The sequence below is a fragment of the Poecilia reticulata genome, linkage group LG20 (assembly GCF_000633615.1).
Source record: "Poecilia reticulata strain Guanapo linkage group LG20, Guppy_female_1.0+MT, whole genome shotgun sequence".
Lineage (NCBI taxonomy): Eukaryota > Metazoa > Chordata > Actinopteri > Cyprinodontiformes > Poeciliidae > Poecilia > Poecilia reticulata.
The window spans coordinates 12,009,490-12,034,197 of NC_024350.1; the positions used below are offsets into that span (position 1 = coordinate 12,009,490).

At 37.5% G+C, this 24,708-nt stretch overlaps 1 protein-coding gene across 1 annotated transcript in view; it reads right to left on the reverse strand.

Moving 5' to 3' along the window:
• Nucleotides 1–24,708, reverse strand: part of ctnnd2a (catenin (cadherin-associated protein), delta 2a) — a 159,219-nt gene that overhangs the window by 64,115 nt on the left and 70,396 nt on the right. The window contains exons 11-12 of the mRNA XM_017301924.1: nucleotides 15,402–15,534; nucleotides 5,711–5,924 (exon numbers count right to left, since the gene is read on the reverse strand). Of these exons, the coding sequence (XP_017157413.1) occupies nucleotides 5,711–5,924; nucleotides 15,402–15,534 (347 nt within the window). The remainder of the gene's footprint in view (nucleotides 1–5,710; nucleotides 5,925–15,401; nucleotides 15,535–24,708) is intronic.

Consider the following 24,708-nt stretch of genomic DNA (forward strand, 5'->3'; position numbering starts at 1 on the left):
TATATATATATAGCAGTAGCAAATGCAGCCATGGTCCACTGCATCAAGGTGAGACGAGGAGTTGGGATAGCATTTCCTATTGACACAGAAAGCCTTTGCATCGACCAGACTTTGACTGACAGGCCCGGAAGCCTTGGCCCCATGCTATCTATCTCACACCGAGACCCAGGGAGCCAATAAAGGGTAAACTGTTACAGAAAGGTTTTTCTGGTTGACGTTAAAAAAAAACAAAAAAAAACTATGCCCTTTACTATTTTCTTAGACTTAAAAAGGTACTTAAATCACACAGAAGGGAGAAAGATCACTGAAGTAACAGCATCACTCAAATAATGAGAAGGATGAGTTTTCGTCTCAAAAACAATCGCTTCTATAAGAGACCATTACACAAGGACCATGCCTGTTGGTGTCATTTTAGTAAACGCTATGGTCTCAATGAACCTTTGAGAGTCCCTTCAATGGCTTACCATTAAGTCATTTAACTGACCACTAGTACTGAAGGTCAGACATTGAGTGCAATGTAATCTGGTAAAGTCATGCCTTTAATGCCTTCTTGCTATAAAAACACAGAAGAGCAAGAAGGAGCTGATCTTTATAGTTCTCATTTACTCTTTATTCACACACTTGGATGATTTCTGTAGCGCTTTAAAGGACTTTGTATAGATTTACATTGGCATAAAAAGTCACACCGCAACATAAATTTGGCCTAATGACACAAATTGCACACTTAAACATAGACAATTAAGTACTTCAGCCAAACATTTCACTAGTTCAAATGATTTTCTGTTGGCCGGTTTAAGGACCTTTTTCTTAATAATAATTTATAAAATGTCTTTTTTCTGACTTGACCAATTAAGACTATTTCAGCCTCGGCTTTTAGATTTTACTTCTAATGCCTCTACAGTCTGTGCCTAAAACGGAAATAGTCAACATAATGCAAGAACTGTGGAGCATCTCTGTAGGAAATTGAGCATATTTTAATAAAACCACCGCTGAATGGGAAGAAATGTGTCTACAGTCAAAGCAGCATTACGCAGAAATGATAGAATTAAATCGTTGCACACATCATCTACATAATGATCTGTAAGAAATTAAAACACAAATGAAATGAAATTACAGCAGTGGTTTTGAGAGGTGAATCGCAGCACCGGCGCGATGTTAAATGAAGACAGTCTTTGAAATACGGCAGTGCCTGGCACAGAAGCGTGCAAAATGTGAGGTTCAATGCTTAGCCCCAGAATAAACAGACGGCAGAACATGTGTGACAAAGAATCACGCTGCCTGCAGCAGGGGCAAACTGGACAGATAAGGGCAGAGACAGGAAGAGCCAGAAAGAAGGGAAGATCAAATTTCATAGTGTGTGTCTGGTGGAGCGAGATGATGATGGCTATTTATAAAAACATCATCTAATGTGACCTGTAGTAAATTTCACCTGGTTTTAGACCAAAATGCAAATACACACACTGAAGTACTTCAACTCCAAGCTATTTTTGGGACATTCGTTTCTCCATAGTGTCAATGAATTTTCCTCAAGAGGCCAAATCTACTGGATGCTATTCCTAACATATCACTAATATATAGAGCACGGGAGGCTCTTACTTTTCCAAAGCTGAAACATGAAATCTGAATAATAACAGACAACAACTGTCATTTCTAGCAAAAAACGATCCCAGTAGGCCACAAAAGCAGCTTCATCATTCAACGTTGTTGGCAAATGTCGCTTGTGTGTCAGATTTATGGGCATACCAGAAATGTGCGATAATATATCATATAATTGCTTAACAGTTTTTCAAAGACCAACATCATTATCTAAATGTGCATCCAGTGTTTTTTTAATCTGCATTACTAGTGTTAGGACACTCATTCAGTGAATCCATTCACATCAACAGTAAAGGCCATATCTGCCATCCACTATTTATTACAAGCTCAGGGATTTCTTGAACTTTTGTCACCATGTTCACAGTCTTGTTCTTCCAACATTGAAACAAACTGCATGCGATTCAGCAAAATCGCTCTGATGAAATTAACTGTTTTACTTACTGTACATCAACAAAATGGCTAATTTGCATCAGTGACTTGCACAACATCTCCTGATCAATGATGCTAGTTTCTGTTCTGCAGTCATTTACTTGAGTCCACTTCAAAAGGCCAACATTTTTCCCCGTCAGATTTGGACAGCCCATTTGTACATCTGCCAGCTTGTCCCGTTTAAGTCAGAGTGTCTCCATGGACGCATTTGAGTCCGTGAACAAATCACTTCCTATCATAGTGTCGTGCATTGGCTGCATATCTGCAAACTCCTCCGTCATCTCACAGTCTTCCGCTAATCCACGGACAAAAATAAGTAAGTGGGCAGTATCGCAGACATCGCAACTCTCATCCAGAACCAAGAAAAGCATTTCAAAATTGTCTGTTTTCTTTTGCAGCTGAAGCACCAAGTTCCTTGCAGCGTTCTTGATGTCGTTACAATGACTAGACAGAGAGAGAGACATGTTTGCAAACTCGCCTTGTTTCTCAGGGTAAATTAGTGCTGCGGACTCCTTCAAACTCCCAATCATAGGATAAGTTACAATATCAAGCTGGTCCTGACTGCTGCATCCCTTAGAGAGTGGAGTATTGGAAACAAACAAAAAAAGTCTTTGTCGCTTTCCAAGTTCAGCCAGATGTCTTGTGATACTTCTCTCCACAGAATAAGAATCAGCCTGATTCTTATACTGCTTTTGTGTTCAACATCACCATCGTAATCATGACGGTTACAACTCTAACCCTAAAACACCACTAAAATATGTATATATTCCTTTTTACACTAAGTACAGGGGCTGCACAGTGGCGCAGTTGGTAGAGCTGTTGCCTTCCTTGCAGCAAGAAGGTTCTGGGTTCAATTCCCGGCCCTGGACTTTCTGCATGGAGTTTGCATGTTCTCCCTGTGCATGCGTGGGTTTTCTCCGGGTACTCCGGTTTCCTCCCACAGTCCAAAAACATGACTGTTAAGTTAGTGATCTGTCTAAATTGTCCCTAGATGTGAATGTGTGTGTGCATGGTTGTGTGTCTCTGTGTTGCCCTACGACAGACTGGCAACCTGTCCAGGGTGAACCCTCTCGCCCAGAACGTTAGATGGAGATAGGCACCAGCACCTCTCCCGACCCCACTAAGGGACAAGGGTGTAAGAAGATGGATGGATGGATGGATGGATGGATGGATGGATGGATGGATGGATGGATGGATGGATGGATGGATGGATGGACACTATGTACACAGCTTCGTGGGCGAATTCAGAAAAATATTTAGGAGTTTACGCTTTGCTAGAGACTCTGCATTCGATGTCAGTTTTTTTCTCCTTTACTCTTAGCTGACATATCTAAGTGCTCGGACCTCATTTCTTGAAAGCCGTTAACCACATTTGCAAAGGCACGTAAGCGTAGAGATCACGTAAAGAAAGCAATAATGACCTCCAAACTAAAAGCCATATCATTGCATTTCATGCGCTTATAACAAAGTAATGGCATTTACGCTGCTTTCATAAAAGCTTTTAAAAGACAAGTCACTTCCTCTATTTTGTAGTTTCCTGCTGCATTACTCAAAAACAGTAAATTTTTCGTTTACTCTGGCTCTCTCTGAAGTCCACCCCCCTCTCTCAGCAAGTGACCACGGTGGGAATTCCTCTAAGGATGTTTAAGTATGCATGTGTGTGCTTGATGAGCTTTGTCCCATTGCGGATACAGCGGGGTTGAAGGTCAAAGTGAAGATGAAGGGCTTCTTTTAGCTTTATTTATGTACGACCGTGTGAACGGCTTGGGTGGATTTATGGCATCCGAAACATTGTCTTTTACTGAATGGCTGCACTCGTTCTTTATCTCCGGGAATGTCCTAGTCTATGAGCTACACGTGTCTTTCTTATCTTTGGCCTAGCCTGGTGTCAGGTGACACAAAATGCAAAGAGGGAAACAATGGTTATACAAGTGCAAAAACACAGCACCAGCACAATGGAATACACACAGAGACAAAAGCGGAAAATGCGATAAAGGAAGAACACGAAACATAAGAACAGACAATGAGAAACTAGAGAGAAGATGTTGTAAGTAACAGGGAGTGGAATAATAATAGTTTAGCTTTATTCTGTTGTTATGGCCTCACCAGCAGGATGTGATTATAAGAAATTTTGAAGTGCTGATACATGCAACAGCAACTCACTCACTCAAATATCACCTCAATATGAATTCTCACATGTTTATTGTCGTGGGATTACAAATTGTTAGGTTTTAGAAGAATACCTCCTGTGACAAGTACTGTACAAAACTCAGACATGCAAAACAGGGTTTTAGGTTATCGTGAACATTTGTTTATGCATGAAAAAGAATGTAGCTACTGACTTTCCGAAACTATAAAGATTACAAAAGAAAAAAAAAAAGAGGGAAAGTAAAAAAAAAAAAAAAATCTCTCGAAGAATTCTGAAAATAACACTCACTGAACTATCCGAGGTCATGCAATGTCTGTGTGGGAGTCTAAATGTATTCTATACACCTTTTGCTTGCACATATTTCTTGGAGCATTAAGATTAGTTAATATATGTGTGTTCGTGTTTCTGAGTTTGTGTGTGTGGGTGTGTATACCAAACAGATAACTTTCCTTACCCTCAAGGTTAAAACATGATTGGCCAATAAATGTCAGACTCCGTACTTGCTGGTAAAATCTTGAATTTGAGAAAGGCAAAGTTATATTTTTAAAGCAAAATGAAGTGCTTTAAAAATAACATAACAAGCGCAGAAAAACTAAATGAATGTTCTGTGTCTCAGAAACATTAATGATCAATTAATAAAAAAGGGAGGATGCATACCAGACCATAAAGGAAGAACTACCTTTCCTAACATTGTTATTTCAGTTACTTTATTAACTTTCTTGCTTGAAAACTAACCGTTTTTTTAAAATAAATCCTCAGGTTCATTGCCAAATTGTTTATAAGCTTCAGTGATCAAGTTCTATAACCTTGGTTTCTTTTAAGTAAAGAGAAAACTTTTCTGAAGTATTTTAATTCTGTTAAAGATGAATGGAATTAATTCCTCGTAGAAATAATTCAGCTTCAAAAGTTAGCAATTACCATCAAGGATTTATCAAGTAAGCAATATATACAAGTAATGGGATTACATTTATGTAAAGATGCATGACTTTTACTAGGTTCATATATGTCTGTCTTAAGTTATACTACACAAAACTAATCTTTTTTCTCTCTACTAAAACAGAATCAAACAATTACAATCACAGTCAAAGAACATGTAAGGCTGCTGCGAGGGTTTTCAAGTCATGATTTCAGTAATGCACTTGGTGCCATAAGGTGGGGTCTTTCTGAGTTTTGTTTCATCTAATGTATAGAGTTTAGAATTCAGGTGAACACCAGACTAGTACCCATTCTTTTAACATTTTTTGTGGTGCCAACCATTGCTTGACTGGGAGGTTGTGACTGCAGTCAAAATTAACAGGTACAGTAAGGATCAAGTCAATATAGAGTACTTAGCAAATCCACACATCAGCATGCAGTTTATTTTCATACACTTGCATGAAAATACCAATGGGTTAATATAAAACTGAAAAGTCTTACACACGCACGCACACACTCACACACTCACAATTATATCCGCTCCTAAGGTTGCTGTCATTCTGGAGCATACCTAGCACCAGTGCCAGGAGGTGAAAAACAAGTTAATTGCAAACACTGTACCTGTTACAAGCTCTCTGATTTCCACATCCCCAGTCTTCCTAAGAAGACGGACCAAAGCAGGAATCCCCCCACAGTTCTTCAGGGTCACTTTGTTCTCATCATTGGCTTTGCCATATACCAGATTCCTTAAAGCTCCACAAGCGCTCCGGTGGACTTCACTCATCCTGTGATCCAGCAGATCAACCAGCAGCTGGATGCCTCCCTGTCTACGGATCTGAGATTTAAAGACAGAGATTCAGTTAAAATTCATAAAAATAATATTTTGTCACAAACGATTAAAAATAACCACCAATAAATGGAAGTCATTATTTATCGGTAAAGATAACAGATAAGATAATTTATGTCCAACAAATATACATACATTTGAAATCTAGCAAGAAAATTCCATGTAAATACATCACTGAATGCACAAAGCACACAGCCAAAAAAAAAAAAGATTAATCACAAAAGCCCAAGTTGCATAAACAAACACATTTATATCTGAAAACAGAATTCAAAAAGGATATTTAACAGCATTGGTGGAAGTGAAACATTTCCTTGTTTAAAAAAAATACAACTGAATTAATAAAAGCAATATTTCCACACAAAGGTACAGTTTTCTAACAAATGGCCTCAATTAAAACAATGAGTAAAGCATATAAAAAGTCTTTATAGACATGAGTGGCTTTCTTATGCATTAATCAATTATATAATTTCTGAAGTGACAGTCTTATTTAGCCAGTAATTTTACTGCCCTGACTAATCACCTTATTCAGTGCCTTTTTTTTACATAAATATTGCTCCACTGAGACGTTATTTAACATACCAATAATAAATTCTTACTGTGTTTACTGTTATCAAAGCTTCTCAAATCTCTTTTCATCTGTGTAATCTGCATGGAGTTCTAAGAAAGTCTACCATCTACAATGGCACCAAAATGTTCTATAATCATTGACTTCAACACATAAACTTACAATGGCATAATCAAAGACAGGGGCCAATTTCAAAGCAATAGATACAGTTATAATGCAAAGACATATTTCTTTAAAGTTGTTTTTGATATAGATCAGTACTCTGTACGATTGAGGACCGAAACTGCAACATTTGTTACATTTTTAGGTAGCGTGACATTTGCTTTCACGTTGCACTGTGATAAACAAACCAAACCCTTTGAGCAACCTGTTTAACGCCTCGCTTGTGACGGCACTGCCCCAAGAACCACTGCAGAAAACAAACACAAACAAGCCTCTGAATAAGACCATGAGCACGACTTCCTTCTTTCTGAAATGTAAACAAACGTGGAGTGGTGTCAGATTTGAGAGGAAGGTAATGGTAAAAAGTGTGCATATCCCTTTTAGTAAACAGAGTCCACAGAGCTATCTATAGAATTGAGTGTGTGTTTGCTTGTGTGTGAGTGTGCGCAGGTGTGTGTGCATATATGTGTGTAATTAGCCTCCAGTATCTGCCACTCTCGCCAATCAGATTAACAACCCAATGTGGGCTAATTAAACATAACATGACACAGCTAATGGCTTTGCCTTGACAAAACTAACACTTAATTACACTGATGAAGGAAGGAAAAGGAGTTTTGATTTAGTAAAATAAAAATCAGAATCCCTTTCTGCTTTTAAATATTTTCCTAATTTGGCATGCTTGTTTCTTTTCCCTTTTTTTTATTAGTATTTGACAACAAATATCTTCTCAATTTATTAGATTTCTTCACATAATTGTAGATGTCCAAAATGTGGAACATATGGTGAAGGTAAACAGTAAGCACTTGTGATTTTCTAAGAGTTTTGGTTGCATGACATTGTGCAAAATAATCAGATTCGTCCAAGATTTAACTAGGTTACAAGGTTTTGCTGTGCTATTACAGTACAACTCAATGTGCTTATGGGTGTAAATATTTTTGCATCTGCTAAATTCAGGGTCACACAGAGTACTTGAAAAAATAAATAAATAAATAAATAAAACTATCTACAGTCCCTTTAAATTCTAGGGATTTATTTGGCATTTTTGAATGTGAGGATTTAAGGGTATAATTAGTTTGCCACAAAGTGCCACGTTAAATTGATCTCTGTTAACTTTGTGTTGTGCGACTTTGCAAGGTTTAAGCTAGAATTAGATAATTTCATAATTTGGTAAATATCAGCTAATTTACAGTTAAAAATACTAAATTTGATGCAGTGCATTTTCTATGATTGCAGACCAAAAGAACAGCTGGATTTCAAAAGAAATTGTAATTGCTGTTATTGCACGTTTATAAGTCAGCAGTTTAAATACAAATAAATGAAGTGAAAAACATGATATGTTCACAATTTTGTTATTTTACTGTTATTAAATAAGTGTCCAAAATTATTATCGAAATCTTCAAACAGTGTGGGATCATCACTTAAAATAGAAAAGAATGTTAAAAGATCCAGTTGGACACTTTGCCCGTGACAGGTTATTATTTTCTGCTGATATGACACTCCATGTGATGCTGAATCTGTGGCAGATGGAAAATGCAACTTTTCCTCTTTTAAAAGAAGTGAGAAAGCATGACCAATTAACACCAGATGCCGCCTCACTTCATTGGCTTTCCGTGTAACATAAGACATTTTGCTAAATACACACAAAGTCGCAAACATTCCCAAATTTAGAGAATTAAGCAAACCAATCTGTAAAAAATTTATGATTGTGCCCCGAATCTCTGAGAGGACAAAACAGCTGATGCTATTAGCCCAGTGGGAAGCACAATGAAGGCAATCTGGCGTTGCGCATAAAGCCTTCCCCCTATGGTGCAACACATAATGCTTTCCGCCCATGGTGGAACACATATTGCCTGCAGTCTATGGTTCTTAACATAGGCTTTCTTCCTATGTTGATTTTTAAATCTTCCCACATCACTTCTCCACTGCAGGGATTTTTATCAACCACGGGGAGTCAAAGAGTCGAAACAGCATGTGTTTGGTCCAATCAACAGGGGTGTAGGGCTAATCATCAAGACAGGCAGCTGTTATCACCAGGTGACTTGTTGGAAGATGGATAAATTAACTATTGCAAGGCATCACAAAATGGTAAAGAAGAAACCAGTATTTTTATGGCTTCAGGGTTTTTTCCACTCTCTTGAATTGGACTGCATGTGGCAAAAAAAAGTAAAATAAAAATATCAGATTTTTCAAAGTTACTTCCATCATCATCAAACCACTTCTGTATTATTATCCCAGTGGCCGTCACCAGATATTGATCATGAAACCCAGAAAATAACTTGTGTGGGTAGTGTGACAGTATGTCCTTCTGCAACACTAGTTGGATAGATTTTGATAGATAGATGTTTTTGAGTATCTATACAGTATGTTACATAAACTACTATGTCAAAATTTCTCAAATGAGGTAAAAGCATTATGGTTTGGGGCTGTGTTGTTCAGATAAGAATAAATGTAAAGTTTAGTGAATTGAGGATTAACTAGATAGGGCCAAGTTTGACATCATTTTGGATGGCAACCTTTAGGACAGCGAGCCATGGGTGAGTCCTACAGCCTGTCTGTCACTTAAAAAGTACTGTAAACAAAGTGCCCTAAGAAAAAGCACATTAAAGTCAAGCAGTGGTCTAGCTAGTCTCCAGAATCCAATCTTAAATCAAATCTGGGCAGGAGATGAAGCTTCAAGAGGATTTATAGAGCTCATACGTGGGCTTTGACTGGGCTTTTGCAACAACTCTGACTTCTTTTTCTTCCTTTTAAAGCTTTTCTATTGTACATTGCTTGGGCATTGTTCCCTTGTATGACCCAACAGGCTGTTGACCGATGGCCTCACATCTAAGATAGTCGCTGATTAGCACCAGTTCTTAGTGCAACCACTGGCACAAGCTGTTGCTTTCTTATGACTAACGTTGACCTGGTTCAAAAGGAAGAACTGTTTGCATCAGGAACAGAAGACATGTTCATGGAGATTAGAAACAAATAAAAATGCTGTGCTTGGGAAACTGTTGAGAAAGGTTCACTCCTGATCTGCCCAGTTAAAATATAGTAATTTCCCACCTAACTAAAAAGTCAGATTAGCATGAGGACATTTTCTCACTGTTGCCACTTTCACATCAACTGTCAGAAGTTAAACAGATCATTATCCTGCATAGAGTTGTACTTTCAAATCATACTTTAAACTCAATCTACAAAGGCTGCTGCCCACTCCAAATGTCAAATACTTTTAAAGCTTCTTGTTTCCTGCTTTACACCTGCATGCCAGTGCTGCTTGTACTGATCACTGATCAGCTGGTCTTGCTTTGTGAAGCTGTCGTGAACGCTGCTTTTGAAAAATGTGACTATGATGACATTGATGACAAATGATGACATTCTGGAATCTGTTTGCAGTATTACTGATAAATTGTGTGATTTGTTGAAATGAAGTGTCTCTTTTTACTCTGACCAAAAAGATGATGAACGCCTAATGGATGCGATTTTGTCACTTACTTGACACTGGATGTTTTTCCAAACGTTGTTCTTTTAGATGCAACTTTCTAAGCCAAGATGTGCAGCCAGATTAATTTTAGAGAAGTAATTCTGCTTCAGTCATTTACTAATTCCTAACTGTTTACTAACTGTTCTGAACTTCAAGATTTGACATTCTAAATGACATTTGTAGTATCTGAAATGGCTTCTATTTTTATGCAGTTTCTCTGATATATTTGCTTTTATATATCTGGTCAAACTTCCTGATGATTATTTAATCAACTGATACAAGTAGTAGCTGCCACTGCCACTGAATGCTTTTTTCTACCTTAAATTCCACTTAAAAAGCTTCATATTTAACCTTTTTTTTTTCATAAATGACGGTGTAGAATCTGTTGGGTGTTTTCTGTACGCTGGAGGACAGATTTAATGTAATTTTATTACATAACACACCCAAATTAAGGAACTAGTCCTTTTTTGAACTATGACTGACATGAGAATTTGCTCATCTAGGCATACCTACTTGTGTCCTCTTTATGTTTGTGGTACTGTTAATACGTTACTTATGAAAAGACCTAGCAAAAAGCTAAGAGAACTTCCAAAAACGTGTGCACCTTTTATTCTATTTCATCTAGCAGGGATTAGAGGTGCAGATTGATTTGTCTTTGTCTTCTGCTGTTCAGCGGTGGTCACACCTATTGGTAACCCATAGCGACAACATTGCTTGGTAACAGTTAGCAGAGGTGACAGTTGGTAATGTGGGAATCAGAGGTGTAGCAAGCATAAAGCGTGGAAATTGGAAACACATGGTACAGTGTCTGGGACAGCAGAATACTTTAAAAAGGATGCTTCAGTTACATTCTATCAAACATCACGGAGATATTTTAAGCATGTGTCACATCTTTTGACGTTCTGTAAAATTTCACAGTACTACTCAACACTAATGACACTGTTGAATTTCTTACATCTCTACACATAGTTCCCACAAATCTTAACCAGAAGCCATCCTGGTAGGCAAGCGTAGCACAAAGCATAGCTGAACTGTGGCTTCAAGACCAACAAATAGAAAGTATACGGATACTCTTGACCAACATGCAAGTGAAAGATACAGTAAATCACTGCTTTTGGGACTGGCAGAGTAAGTACACAACATGCTGTAGCTAGTTTGGCAATAAGTACTAAAGTGATATTTATCTTAGTATTACACAGAGGCGAGTACAGTACTCAAAAACTGTGACTGAATAATAATAATACATCATTTTCACAAGTTAGAAAGGAATGAGAGGTTCCTTAGAACCCCTCAGGGGTTAGAAAGTTGATATGGGGTTAGAAAGTTAGCAACTGTCTACCAACATGGCTGTCAATGTGTTTCTGGAAGTGTGATGCTACATGTAAACTATGCATACTAAATATATAAAATATGACTCACACATGACCACAGTTTTGAGTTCTGACCAAAATGTGAAATTATATTTGCAGAGAGAATAAATAAAAAAGTTATTTTGTAAAATAAAACATTTCAAATCACAGCATACCAAAATAAAATATAAAACTTGGCATCTCGTTTAATTACACCAACGGCTTTATTGATTTTAACATAAACTAGTGGCTCAATAACTAGGACATGTTTAAAACATCCAGGTCCTATTTGATTGTCTTCTTTCTGAAGACAATCAAATAGAAGACTGTAAAAAGTTTGAATAGCATCGTCTTCTGGCATCCTTGCAGATATCAGTAGAGTTTTTTTTTCTTTACCTGACATTTTCCCAAGGCCAACTGCTTTTTAGTGTCTTTCAACCATGGGCTAATTGGGTTTTTGACTCTTGGCTAACATTTCTCTCTTGACAATTCTAAACTGGGGCAACCAGAGTATTAACCTACAGCTGCCCAACAAGGCTCTGAGGACAGGACACAAAAGAGTCTTCGGATCACCAATAAGAAAATTCGCAGCTTTGAAAAGCTAGCAGAGAGGTTTTACTTACTTGTTTTAAGAAATAAAGTAAAGAAGAAAAAAAAAACCTCTTTGCTCCTCTTTTCATCGTAGAAGTTTTGTTTGATCAGGGTCAAAGACAAAAGTGTAGGAGTTACAAACATATTTTGAGTTTCCTAGACTCTTTATCCTACTAATCAAGCACATTGAACATAGCAATCTACTTCCTATTTATAATTTCCTGTTGCACATTAAAATGTGTGATCATATAACATTTAGATAAAACAACATAGAAACAACGTTGCACACAGACAATTATTAAGAAATAGGGAAAAAAGCAGAAGAAAGCTACAGTCATACATTGTAGAAAAATTGTGCTAAATAGTGAAATTTAGCAAAACATGTAGCATAATTCAGCAGAAGTAGAAATTTTTGAAAAATGTTTGAAAAAGGGCAATAGTAAAATTTAACAAGATATAGCATATTTCAGAAGGAGAGGCACAAAATTTTGATATTGTGGCGGATACAATGTATATATTTCACACCAGAATGTATGCTTTTATTTTGAAGGAGAGAAGGTGAGGTGTGAAGTGACCAACGGTTGTGGTTCATTCSATTTTTGGTTTTATGTTGGAAGACATTGAGAATTAAACAAGACTCAAATCTTTTTCGTCTTTTTCTGCTGACTTCCACATTGGTGACCCCGAACATCTGGACAACAAATTGTCCAAACAATTCATGTCAAATCAATATTTGACATGAATTGCTAAAATTGATGATAAGTTTGCAGAAAACCTTTGTAGACAGTAAAACCAGTAAAAGCAGAAGGCATCTGGAGAAAGGAAGACAAGAATGCTGACACACAGAAAGAAACAGAGCACAAGAGAGAAACATTGAAGAAATAAGAGAAGGTGTGACATGTCTGTGCTCCAGAAGAGTTTGACAAAAAAAAAAGACCTGTCGCAATGAAAGTCATAGTTCTTTAAAGTAGACATATGTGGCTACGTGTTGATGCATAAATTATTTCTGTACAGTCACTAGAGTGCACAAAAAAGTAACTGACAACAGTTAGAAAATTCCACCATAGGATTACATTGTAAACCTGAAAACATTCAAAAATATGCATAAAACTTAAATCACAATTGTGAAAAAAACCGTAAGAGATGTTCAAAAGCCAAAACATTTGTAGATAGTTTAAAAAAGTCATGTGACTTTTGTCCGATTTTGTCCGATTTTACCTCAGAAAGGATCTCATATCCTAACAACCTTTTATAAGAAATTGCTCAAAGATGACATACATTTTGAATCTTTAATCCTGGTTAAAATATTGACAATAGGTCTAGATTCAGTCAACATAAGGGGCATATTTAGAAAGCTTTCTTTAATTTTAAGAAATACATCTTAATCTTTTCATATATAAGGAAGCTCAGAGATTAAAAGCTTAAAGTTAACACAGTCCATTGGAATAGTTCATTTTCAGGGCAAAGTTTGCTTTTTTAAACCAAAGAATTTTCACCGACACCACAGCATAGATTTATGTTCGTATAACCACTCACTGGATGGATCTTTAACCAAATTAATATCCCATATCTAGCTTGGCACTCATTAGTCAATGTGATTTTTTTAAAATTAAGGTCTGTTCACGAGACGAGTGAACTTGAATGCTCAACTTGGTAGGTCTGTGACGTGTCATCTGTTTTTTTTATCAACATGCAGCAAAGACTGCATTGATACAGATGCATTGTGTGTTATTCATAATGATTTCTCATCTTTTACAAATATGGTTAAAGCACTCATGTCTCTTAAGATATTGGTAAGATGTACACAAAAAGTCATTTAAACAATTTACATTAAGTACTTGAATTCCGTCAGTAATTACATCAATAAAAAAAAAAATTAAATAAATACTTGTGTTTCTTTCAGAGTAGTAAGGGACAGTGTGTGGGAGTGTAATGAAATGTGATGTATTAAAAGTGATTACATTTTTGTACCTGAACATGTCTGTGAATGTGTGTAGGTGGGCAGTAGTAACTAGTAATTGAATTGAAGCTATGTCTTCCAATTTATATGTTCAAGTTTGTTTCATTCATCAAAGGTTTAAACTTATTTTTCCACTGTTTTTAAATATAAACACTATATCAAGTGTGATTCTAGAAACTATTGTATGCTTATTTACAACTGAAGCTGGCTATTTACAGTATTTAAAAAAACAAGTTTTTCCTCACTATCTGACATCAAAGAATTTTTTACACTTTCTTTAAACTCTTAAGTTTAAAATGTATTGGCTTTTACACTTCAAACATTTTGCAAAAGTACAAATGAAAATGACATTTCAAGATATCAGTCGGATCCTTAAAGCTTGGCCACAAATGGGTCCTCTAAAAGGATAGAGACCCCAAGTCTACCACCAAATTAGTTATGCAGTGACTTAACAGAAAAGGGAATGTTTTGCCTGAGACTCAAATCTCAAGGACAGAAGACTTCTGAACAGTTCTGAAAAGAGATGTGAAAACCTGACTTGGTACAAAAGGTTTATCAGAAATAAAGAGCAGACTATTGTGAGACTTCTGAGAAGTTGTTTCCACTTTTTGTTGACATTTAAGAAACACAACTAATTTAAACTTAAATTAGAAAATGTTTTGTTAGATTTTAAGTCTGACAGAGAAAAAAGGTTGCATCTTTTTGTTTTATTGTGTAAGTACTTGCTTTCAGTTGTACATACACATAATAAATTAGTGTGCTGCACTGATTTTATTTTATTTTTCTAATGAGTTGGGCATTCTTCTCAAAAATATATTTTACATAGTGAGAAAAAAGGCATCAATGACCGTGCCAGCATTTACTGGTGAATCAAATGTTTGAGGCAGAATAATGTGCAAAGTGTATATTAAGTAGTAACAGAGGTTGGAGTGCTAGAAATCTGAATTTTAGAGAATTTGAATGAGGCATTATGATTGGTTTTTAGTACCTCCACTTCTATTAAAGGCTGCTTTAAAGAACTTTAAAGAAATTGCTTCTGGGAGACAAACCACCAGCTCTAGATTCAATTGAACCTTATTGTTTCAATATATCCAGTGCAGTAAGATGTACGTTTCCAGCATGGGAATTGTGTTAAGTGTTATTATGTATAACATCACCAGAGAATTGACTGGTGAATAATAAACCTCCAATGCTCCAATGCTTTTTCTGCATAATCTTTAGAAGATGGCATTCACTTGTTTCCTTGTCAACAGATTTTCATGTTTTTTTTATCATTCATTTTAGATTCTCTGTCTCTGCAACATCAGTCATCAAAAATTCACCAAAAACTAAAAGACAGCAAACACACACACGCCCGACAAAACCAGCATACCTCAGCTTTAATCTTGTTGTCTCCGAAGCACAGATGCTGCAGGTAAGCTGCAGCATTGGACTGCACCGATGGGAACTGGTGTTGTAACATCTGGATCACCTCTGGCAGCTCCGGATCTCTCCACCCAAACTCTCTGCGGAGCAACAGACAGAGGCACTTTGATTTCTTTAGCGCATTAAACAAGGCATCCAGCTGAAACACAAGAGATTACCCGAGACAGGTCCAAGTGACTCACAGATTTTCCTCCCAACATCACAAAAGCTGGAGACTCAGCTATTCACTCCCATGTTTACACAGCACACACAAGGAAACTCAGGAAATCGAAAAGACAGAAAGGAAAATAAATTATCTCTTTCTCTCTTTTGTCAAACAAATGCATTTTTAAAAGAGAGTGCTTTTAAAGAAAGCAACAGAGTGTGACTTAAATCACAGACATTACTTGATGAATTAGCAGTCGACCAAAACACGTTCATTTCCATCCGACACACAGGAGATGATAGATAAAACAATGAGCCCAGCAGGTTAAACAAGTAGCGACTTCAACACTTAGAAGTAAACAGGAAGGGAAAAAAAATAATTAAATAGAATTTAAAAAAAGAAAAAACTCATGCCGTTTCCTCAGCTCCATCTTGGATCAAAGATGAGGGCTTCATTCAAAAAGTTCTCAGAGGAAAGACATACAGCTTATTACCTAAAAACATGCATGATAATTTTCTGACTCATATCCACGTCTGGAACGCTAATGTAAAAATCATTTAACATGTTAAGCAAGAGGAAACAAGTGGGCAAGCCAAGAACATAATTGTGTACACTACTTCTTTAAGAAAAAAACTTTGGTAAACTACCTCCGAACTACAAATGGAACAAGCTAATTGCCGCCTGTGTAATTAGAAATGTATTGTTTTATGAGCAAGAACCAAACCAAAAAAAAAAAGAGGAAAAAAAGCAAAACTTGCACAGCACAGTATTACCACTGCTAGAAGACTGTCTGCTGAGGGGGCAGGTTGAGTTATGTTCTGTACTCTCAGCCATTAGAAGTTTACACATCTCTGAACACAGTGGACAAAGTGAAATAAATGTTTTGTCCCTCGGTAGTACTCAGGAAATGGCCTGCTTTATTGTGTTATTCTGTGTTAATATTTGTTTTGCTACAGGCCCCCAAATGAGGAAATTATAAGTGTGCGCGCACACACACACACCCCCCCGCACACACACACACACACGCACGGAGGTAACACGCGTGGCAGTGTTTCCTCCACCTAGTGAAATATTTTCTCCAATAACTATTCTGCCCATTGGTCAGTACTTTTAAGGTGATTTGAAAAAATAAATAAAAAAAACAAAGCCACGTATGTTGAAACTTCACAGCCCTCATCGATTGAAGTGTTTGAGGATTGATTTTGCCGTTTCTGCCTTTGTGGTTACAGTTCTGTGACAAAATGTGGGCTCTGTAATTCCCATCAAGCTATAATGATTTGTTTTACCCCCAAGCCCAGCTCACCCAAACATGAAAAAAAAAAAAAAATGGGCGAACTGACCTGCCTAGAGAGTGAAAATTGATGGGGTAAAGGACGATGTGAAACTTTGCATCCAGCGGGAAAATAAAGCCCCGGCGCTCTCAATTCTGGCGGATCAAGCCAGCGCGGTTTATGAAATGTCTGTAAAAAAGTGCCACATTCACAGGGAGTAAACATGGCTCTCAAAGATAAAGCAAGCTGCAGCGTGGACAGCTCTTTATCTGCCAAATGATAAGTGTTATTTCAGCAAGAAAACACGACTGAAGGAGAGCGAGGGAGGAGGAGAAGGGATTCCCAAGGCGTTTAAGGGATTTAGGAGGAGAGACCCTCAAACAGGTCTCCTTAAATCACAGAGCCAGATAGCATCAGGGCAGGTTGTTTGTTTATGTGTGTGTGATGGGTGTGTAGCAAGTTTAAGACAGCATCATTATGTGTGTGTTTCTTTTGTGAGCATAGCTGCATCACTACCCATTGGTGTCTGCTATGCTTCCTGTGTGTGTTTGTGTATTTGCAGATCTATTTATATTCATTTGTGTCTTGACTTAAGAGAATGCAACCATAGGGAGATGTGCTGATGTGTGCTGCTGTTTGCTTGTGTTTGCGTGCGCGTGTCATCCATCCCCTGCAGCCTTTCAGCTCTGTCAGTGTAGTTAATAGAAAGCAGAGTGATCTGCTGATAAGATAAGCATCATGGCTCGCCATTAATTAAAAACCCCTGGTAGGGATGGAGACGGCAAGCGGGGAAGAGCAGAGGAAAGGAGAAGAGAGAGAGAGTGAAACACAGAGGGAGAATTGGAAAGAGAGTACCAGAGCGTTCAGGGGTTCATCTGGCAAGAAGAAGCTGACAGGAAGGGGTATGTTAAAAAAAAAGAAAAAAGAAAAAAAAAAGGAAACTAACCCTCAAACAAGAGGACCGTCATGCTTGCACAGGTGCCAATAAGAACAATTACCTTGGTTTATGCAAACCCAGGTGACAAGCCACTGATGTGAAACAGCAGAAAGAAAGAAAAAAAAATGCCTGCAGAGAGCAACAATTGCATAAAACAGAGTTGTGGAAAAAGTTTGGGACAAACATTTCAGATTACTTCTGAGAAATCTGCATCACAATGCATTGCTTCCTGCGTGGCACATTCTTTATATAACTTTATCACCTTATAGCGTACGCTTTGAGGTTTGAGTTCTCAATGGACTGGTGGGAACGAAAATGAAGTCAGCCTCTGATGCCGCACAGAGCTCCGTGTTCCCGGTGAGACGGGTATGTTTTGCAATTTCTTGAGGCGTGCGGAGGCGTGATGCAGCAAAATACTTTAGAAAAAAAAAAAAATTAGGTGTGGCAGAAGAGCAGTCTTACAAAGCGAGTAGATAAGGCAGGTGGCAAGGGAGGACGGTGGGGGAAAAAAGGTGGAGCTAGAAACAGTGTGATGGAACTGGCACAAAGTGAAGAAGATTCTATGGATGTTGGGCTTTTTCAGGTCAACAGACAACACTTAGAGAATGACGGATGAAAAAGGGTATTACACAGATTAGAAAGTTAAGGTTTTTAAATGAAATGCAGTCATTGTTGTCCAGGATTTTGAAACATAATTTTAAAACAATACGTCTCTCTTTTCAAAACCAATCTTCCAAACTCTCGCACTACTGCATTATTTGGCAGACAGTTGAACGCAACTCTGAAACATCATCGTGTCCCTTGATGGGGGCACATCACCGAACAAAATAATCAGCCAAAACATCAACATTGTGTGAAGAGCCTCAGCTAGCGGAATAAAAGTTTCTATGTCGACTAAGTGGAGTAAATTCGTTTTGAGTCAATAAATATGCTCAGAAAGTGTTTTGGAGATTTTACAGCTTTTAAAATGCAACAGCATAAAACATGTATTTTTAGGAGAAACCAATACACCCATCACCCGATTGTGTATTAAGTTTTCATTTCTGTGAAATTATAAGACACGATGCCATAAGAATGTAGCACTCCTCACATCACCTTCCTACACATTTCACAGCGTAGCACGCATTTGACACAATTAGATCACCAGAATCCCCCCACCCCCTCAAATTTAGGTAATTGTATGATGGAAAAACCTTGGAATGTTAAAATGTGTGAAACTGCTGGTAGAAAACAACTGCTTGGCAAACAGTTCATGGCTATTCATCATGAGTGCCTAGAGTCCTTGATGAAACTCATCTCCTGATATCTATTGTTGGTCTATAATTATCTCTGCATTACCCCTTTTTAACACTGCTAACTTTTAGCAATCCTGGCTAACATTAGCCTAGCATTAAAGCACAAAATCTGTAAGAGCCAGAATGTGAGTTTTCTGAAAGAAATGATGAAAAGGAAGAATTAGAGAGCCTGCAGAATCCTTAACATCACCGGTGAGTGAGTTTAGAGTAATACTGGTGAAATCTAGTGTGATGCTTTATTACACTGTAAAGTCAAAGCATTTTTAGGCATTTAAATGTCATCAGATTTCCTTAATGTCAATAAATACCAGACAAGGTACTCAGATCTGTGTTGGAGACAAAAATCCCACGTTGGAACTTTTCTAATGCTGTTGCTGCTCAGTAAACAAATAGTTGCAGGACCAAGACAAATCAGATCACTAAAGAAGTAACAGGTTTATCTTCAGGACACATATACAAAGTATTTCTCTCATGCACACATTCAAAGCAAAGTATTTCTTGACTGCTGCTACAGATAACTCTACTGCTTCTCAAAAATAAATACCAAAGGTTGTAAGGAATATATTAAAGGCAGATACAGCTGTTGAGCTTTGGCTATTGATTAAAATATCCAAGTACTTTTGTAAATGAATAGCTTCAGCTATCAATGGTTTTGAAAATTCAACAAGGACCAATAGACGTTTCAACAGGATAAATAAACAACATTATGTAGAGCAACACTTGCTCTTATCCCTTTTTTTTCCCCCCACCTAATATGATGCATGATAGTAAATCACATTTTAAACATTAATCATTTAGGTCTCTGAGGCCCATTCACATCCATCAACACTGACCACAATGAATCTGACTGACAGCTCCACACAGGAAGCCTGTCCCGCTGGCCTTAATCTGATTGGACAAGGCCTGTCATGTCTGGTAACTGATTGGAGGGTCAGGAATGGGCAGCATCGCAGTGTGCATACCAAAGCAGAGACTAATTAACATCAGAGCATCAATCTTTATAAATGTTGAACAGAGAAGATAGAAAACATTTAGAAAACATAAGAAAGCAGAGGGAGGTAAGAAAAAAATAGCTCTTTGTAAAATCCCTTTCTATTTATGATAGAAAGGGATATATAAATATATACAGATATATGCTCTTTACATCTTGCATTTAGAAGGCTCCTTTTTTCAGGTAAAGTAAATTGTGGAGTTAAAGTCAATAACACATTTCACCAATTTAACAGATAAACAACAGCATACATAGATTGTAGAGGAAGATGCCCAAATAGTAGCCCTAAGTGTTTTTCAGCTCAGTGTAATTAAAAGTGCATGTTAATTAAGATTATATCCAGTGAAGAAAACAAGCCCCGTCAATGTCCCCTACTGGCAAATGCTTGAGAATATAGTTGCCAAACACCTACTTGGGATTAGGTAAAAGTACAACTCAACTCAGCACCGAGTCTAATTGGGAAGGAGTTTAAGGTGCACAGAGCTGTTAGACCTGTGCTGAATGGAACACAGCTTGAGATGTTCACAAAGCAGATTGCCCAAAGGCAGAAATACAAGTGAGGACAATAAACAGTGATCTGATGCCTTTTGTGATTTTGACCCATTTTTTTCCTCAAAATCTATCTTTAAACCTTAAAGGTTCTGGGAGCCACTTCTATTCACTTACATCCTAAGTTATTCATGGTTATTCAATTAGATCCAAGACGTGATCGACTTCCAGATGGCAACTCCAAGGTTGGTCATTTGGACATTCACAATTGTATAAATGGGGGGTAACTGTTGTAATTAGTGTGTTTTGCAACATCGCAAACTTTTTTTGTCGTATTTTTTGCTTTTACCAATCGCATGAAGGTGAATGAGATAGAAGTGCGTGAGAAAGACAGGAAGGAAAGAAGGTAGAAAGTATACAAAGAGGGAAGGGTGAAAGTTTACACGTAAGGAAGTAAGGAAGGGAGGACATATGGGTACAAGGAAGGAAAGAAGTACACAATGAATATAGGGGAAGAAAGAAAGGGAAGAAATGTCACAATTAAGAAAAGGAAGGAAAAAATAAGGAAAGACAAGGACACAAAGAAGCAAAGAGACAAAGAAAGGAACCAACATAAGACTACTTTGATATGAAAGTAGGACATAAAGAAGGATGGACACAATGGAGGGGAAAGGAAATACAGAAGAAAGTGTACAAAGGAGGAAGGAAAATGTGTAAGGAAGAAGTGCATGACTACAGGAAGAAAGGAGGAAGAGATGAGTAGAAAGAAGGAAGGAAGTAAGGACACATACATGGAAGAAAGAGGTGAGGGACATTGGGAATAATGTCTTGATTTTTTGTTTTCATACTTTTGTTTTTTCCATCTAGATCTGGAGTTTACTGAAATAAAATTCCAGACTTTTAAAAATTTCATAGGAACCCTCCTGTCAGGAATTTAAAAATAATCTTTCATCCCGCTGCATCCTTGCATCCTTATAACCTTTGAGAGGTGAGGTGGATGAAACTGCCTAATTAGTTTCTCAGGCATTATAAGCTGAGATAAAAACAGGTGTATTTTAGGTTACTGAGGACATAAAGTGTGTGTATTTTGCTGTTTTTTCTACCCCCTTTAATTTAAACTTTTTCAATTAAGTTGTTTTGAAATTGTATTTTTTAACTAAATTTATGTCTCTGCCTTCGTTTTATGCTTCAGGCCAAACAGCCAGGTCAAAACAAGATCCAACAAAGTCACTGCTAATTACAGCTGCACAAACCAGTGTGTCTCCTCACCCTGCTTTGATTTGACTCAAAAATACATCCTGCTGCTTTTTATGCACACCCTGCCATAGCAAGCAGAGGCCATACAACTCCTCATTAAGTAAATACAGAGGCCTTGAAAATTATTTAAAAGTAATACATTTCAAGTTCATGTTGAAAAAAAGTTAAACATGCCCTCAAATGTTACAAAAAATATGACAAAGGACTATAAAGTCAACTATGCTGGGTTTTCGGAGTCGCTGTGTCCGAATAGCCTTTTCGCAATATTGGATGTTTGCCCAATTTCAGTTTGAAAGAAATCTCAGAGTGGCGCTCTGCAGCCTCTGCAAGCAGCAAACAAATGGCATGGCACAGCCTCAGTTAAAGAGGATCAATGAAGTAAGGAGGAGAGGGCGGAGGAATGAATGTGGTGCTCGTAATAGCTGGGCAGACAAATGGATAGACAGAAATGGGTGGAGGAAACCCGGGATGAAATCCATCCCGAAAATAAACAGTGGACAACAATCTGAGTCAGCGACAATGAAAACACTTCATCTTCTGCCGCCGTCCTCTTCCCACATGCCTTACCTACTGCTGCTCTGTAAATGACCGGCAGATGGAAATGATTTAGGTGATCACACATCAACTGCTTCATTTGGACAAAGCGAGGAGAGTTGTTTGCTCAGTACAGGTTAAGCACAAAAAAATAAAGCGCAAAATCAGACGCTGGCAAAGTAAATATAAGGCAAAGAAGTTGAGAGAGGAGAAATAAAGAATGGAGTGGACCCCTTAGCTCATCTATAACACGCTGAAGGCTTCCTGTGACTTTCTACACCCTCCTCTCTTCCTTTTGTCTGCTCATACCACCTCACTGTTCGTCACTTTCTCTCTGCCCCTCCCTGTCTGGACTTTTTTCTTTTCTTTTTTTTTTTTTTTTTCCCACTCACTGCTCCGAGCAACCACACAGACGAAGAGAAAAAAAAAAAAAATCAATATGCGTTCTCTGTGGCATCTTCCAGCTGGGTATAAGAGGCTCAGGAGGTTGAATAAAAGCGAAGAAAGGATTTAGTGAGTAGAATGAGAGGTGTTGAATGAGACTTACGTGGAATGGAGCAGAAAGAGGAAGCAGAGGGGAAGAGCTGATGAAGAGCAGAATTTAAGCAAGCGTTATTAAATCTTTGTTCACTGCGATAAGGTCGGCAGCGAGGTGCTGTAGTTGATAGCTGTTGTCTCAAAGCAAGCAGGCTCCATTACTACAGATCCTGTCTGAATACAGTGTGGTCTCTATTTTAGACACATTTACCAGTATAGTTCATATTTGTCACAATACTAATACTGATGTTCAAATCATGTTGTTAAAACGGAATGCTTTCACGTAGTTGAGCGCAAGTCTGCAGTCCCTACATGAACTAATTCCTGTTTATCAAACTTTTTTTTTGGTTTTTTTAATCAGAAAAAGCCTCTAATAACATATTGATCATAGCGTCATGCATTATTTGTTATGTCATTGACTAGTATTTGCCAGCTTATTCAAATCCAATTTATTTTTTCCTGTTCTTTTTGCTGACATAAATTTAATTTAAATGCAGACAAGCTCAAAAAGGTTTCTCTCACCCACATCTGAGATGTTTTACTTCTCAGAAAGCAAGTGAGAGCAATTTTGATAGTTTGCCAATAGAAATAACACATTGAAGAACTATAAGGCTACTGTCCCTCTAAATCCATTAAAACACAATTTTAAAACATTATATTTGTCGGTAGTTTGAAGTCCAACTCTCTGATGTTATTTTGGTTAAAACTAACACTGATTGCCTACCCACTTGGTCATCACCAAGTAAAGTCTTTTCTAATTGATCTGGTGTAAACTCTCCCTCCTTGTCTGCATCAGACAGAAATTAGGTGCAACTTATATAGTTAGGGCACAAGGCTTCAGTTTATGTATTATGAGGCTCAGATCAAATTCATCATGTAAAGAAAAACTCCAGAATTAGATCTGAAGATTTCTAATACGTTAAATGAATGCATTCATTTAAACTCATGGATACTCGATGCATGTTTTACAACTATTTTAGGAGTTAATGCCAATAAAAAGCCCACAAGAACAGATAAACTATTTTACCTAAAGTGGCAAGAGCATGGATATGAAATTTTATACTTCTTCTGCAACTCTTGTGAAGTGTCCCCTTTTTTTCCCAAAGTTGTTATAATAAGTCTAGAATAAAAATAAATAGAAATACAATACTAAAGGTATGAAATAAAACTATAACTCAGTTATCGTAGAACTGTGGTAAAGCCTATAAAACCTGATTTTTCTGTAATATTAGATTTGCGGTTTTAATGATATCAAGAGTTTTCTTGCTTTTCTCAGAAAACAGAACCAACAACAAAGAAAACATAAACCCTGCACTGTATTTGTGTGTATGCGTGTAAGTGTGTGTGTATAACTGTGCATTTGTAAGGCTGCCCATGTGCTGGGGCTGGTCAAGGGGGAAACATTAGTGTGCAGTACCATGGAGCGATTTGCCAACCTCAGGAAAACACAAGCACCAGCCCAAATCTTTGCAATTAGCTGAACACACAAAATTGAAGGACTAATCGAAAAGGACATTAAGCTGACAGACAGGTGTTCATTAATATACACATACCCCGGGTAAGTGCAAACATGCACTTACACAGCCTATGGAATTTATTAACACACTGCAGCGAAGCGGAGTGTACGCTCACGTGCACATAAAGCAGTAATCATGTGCGCACACGTACCCGCACAACTGCAAGCCCTCGCAAATAGTGTTTGCAGTGAAACCACGCAAACAAACGCTCTCCTATATACAAACACACATGCATTCAAAGAGCTATTATCCAGCATTTGCTGATCATTAATTTTCAGCCA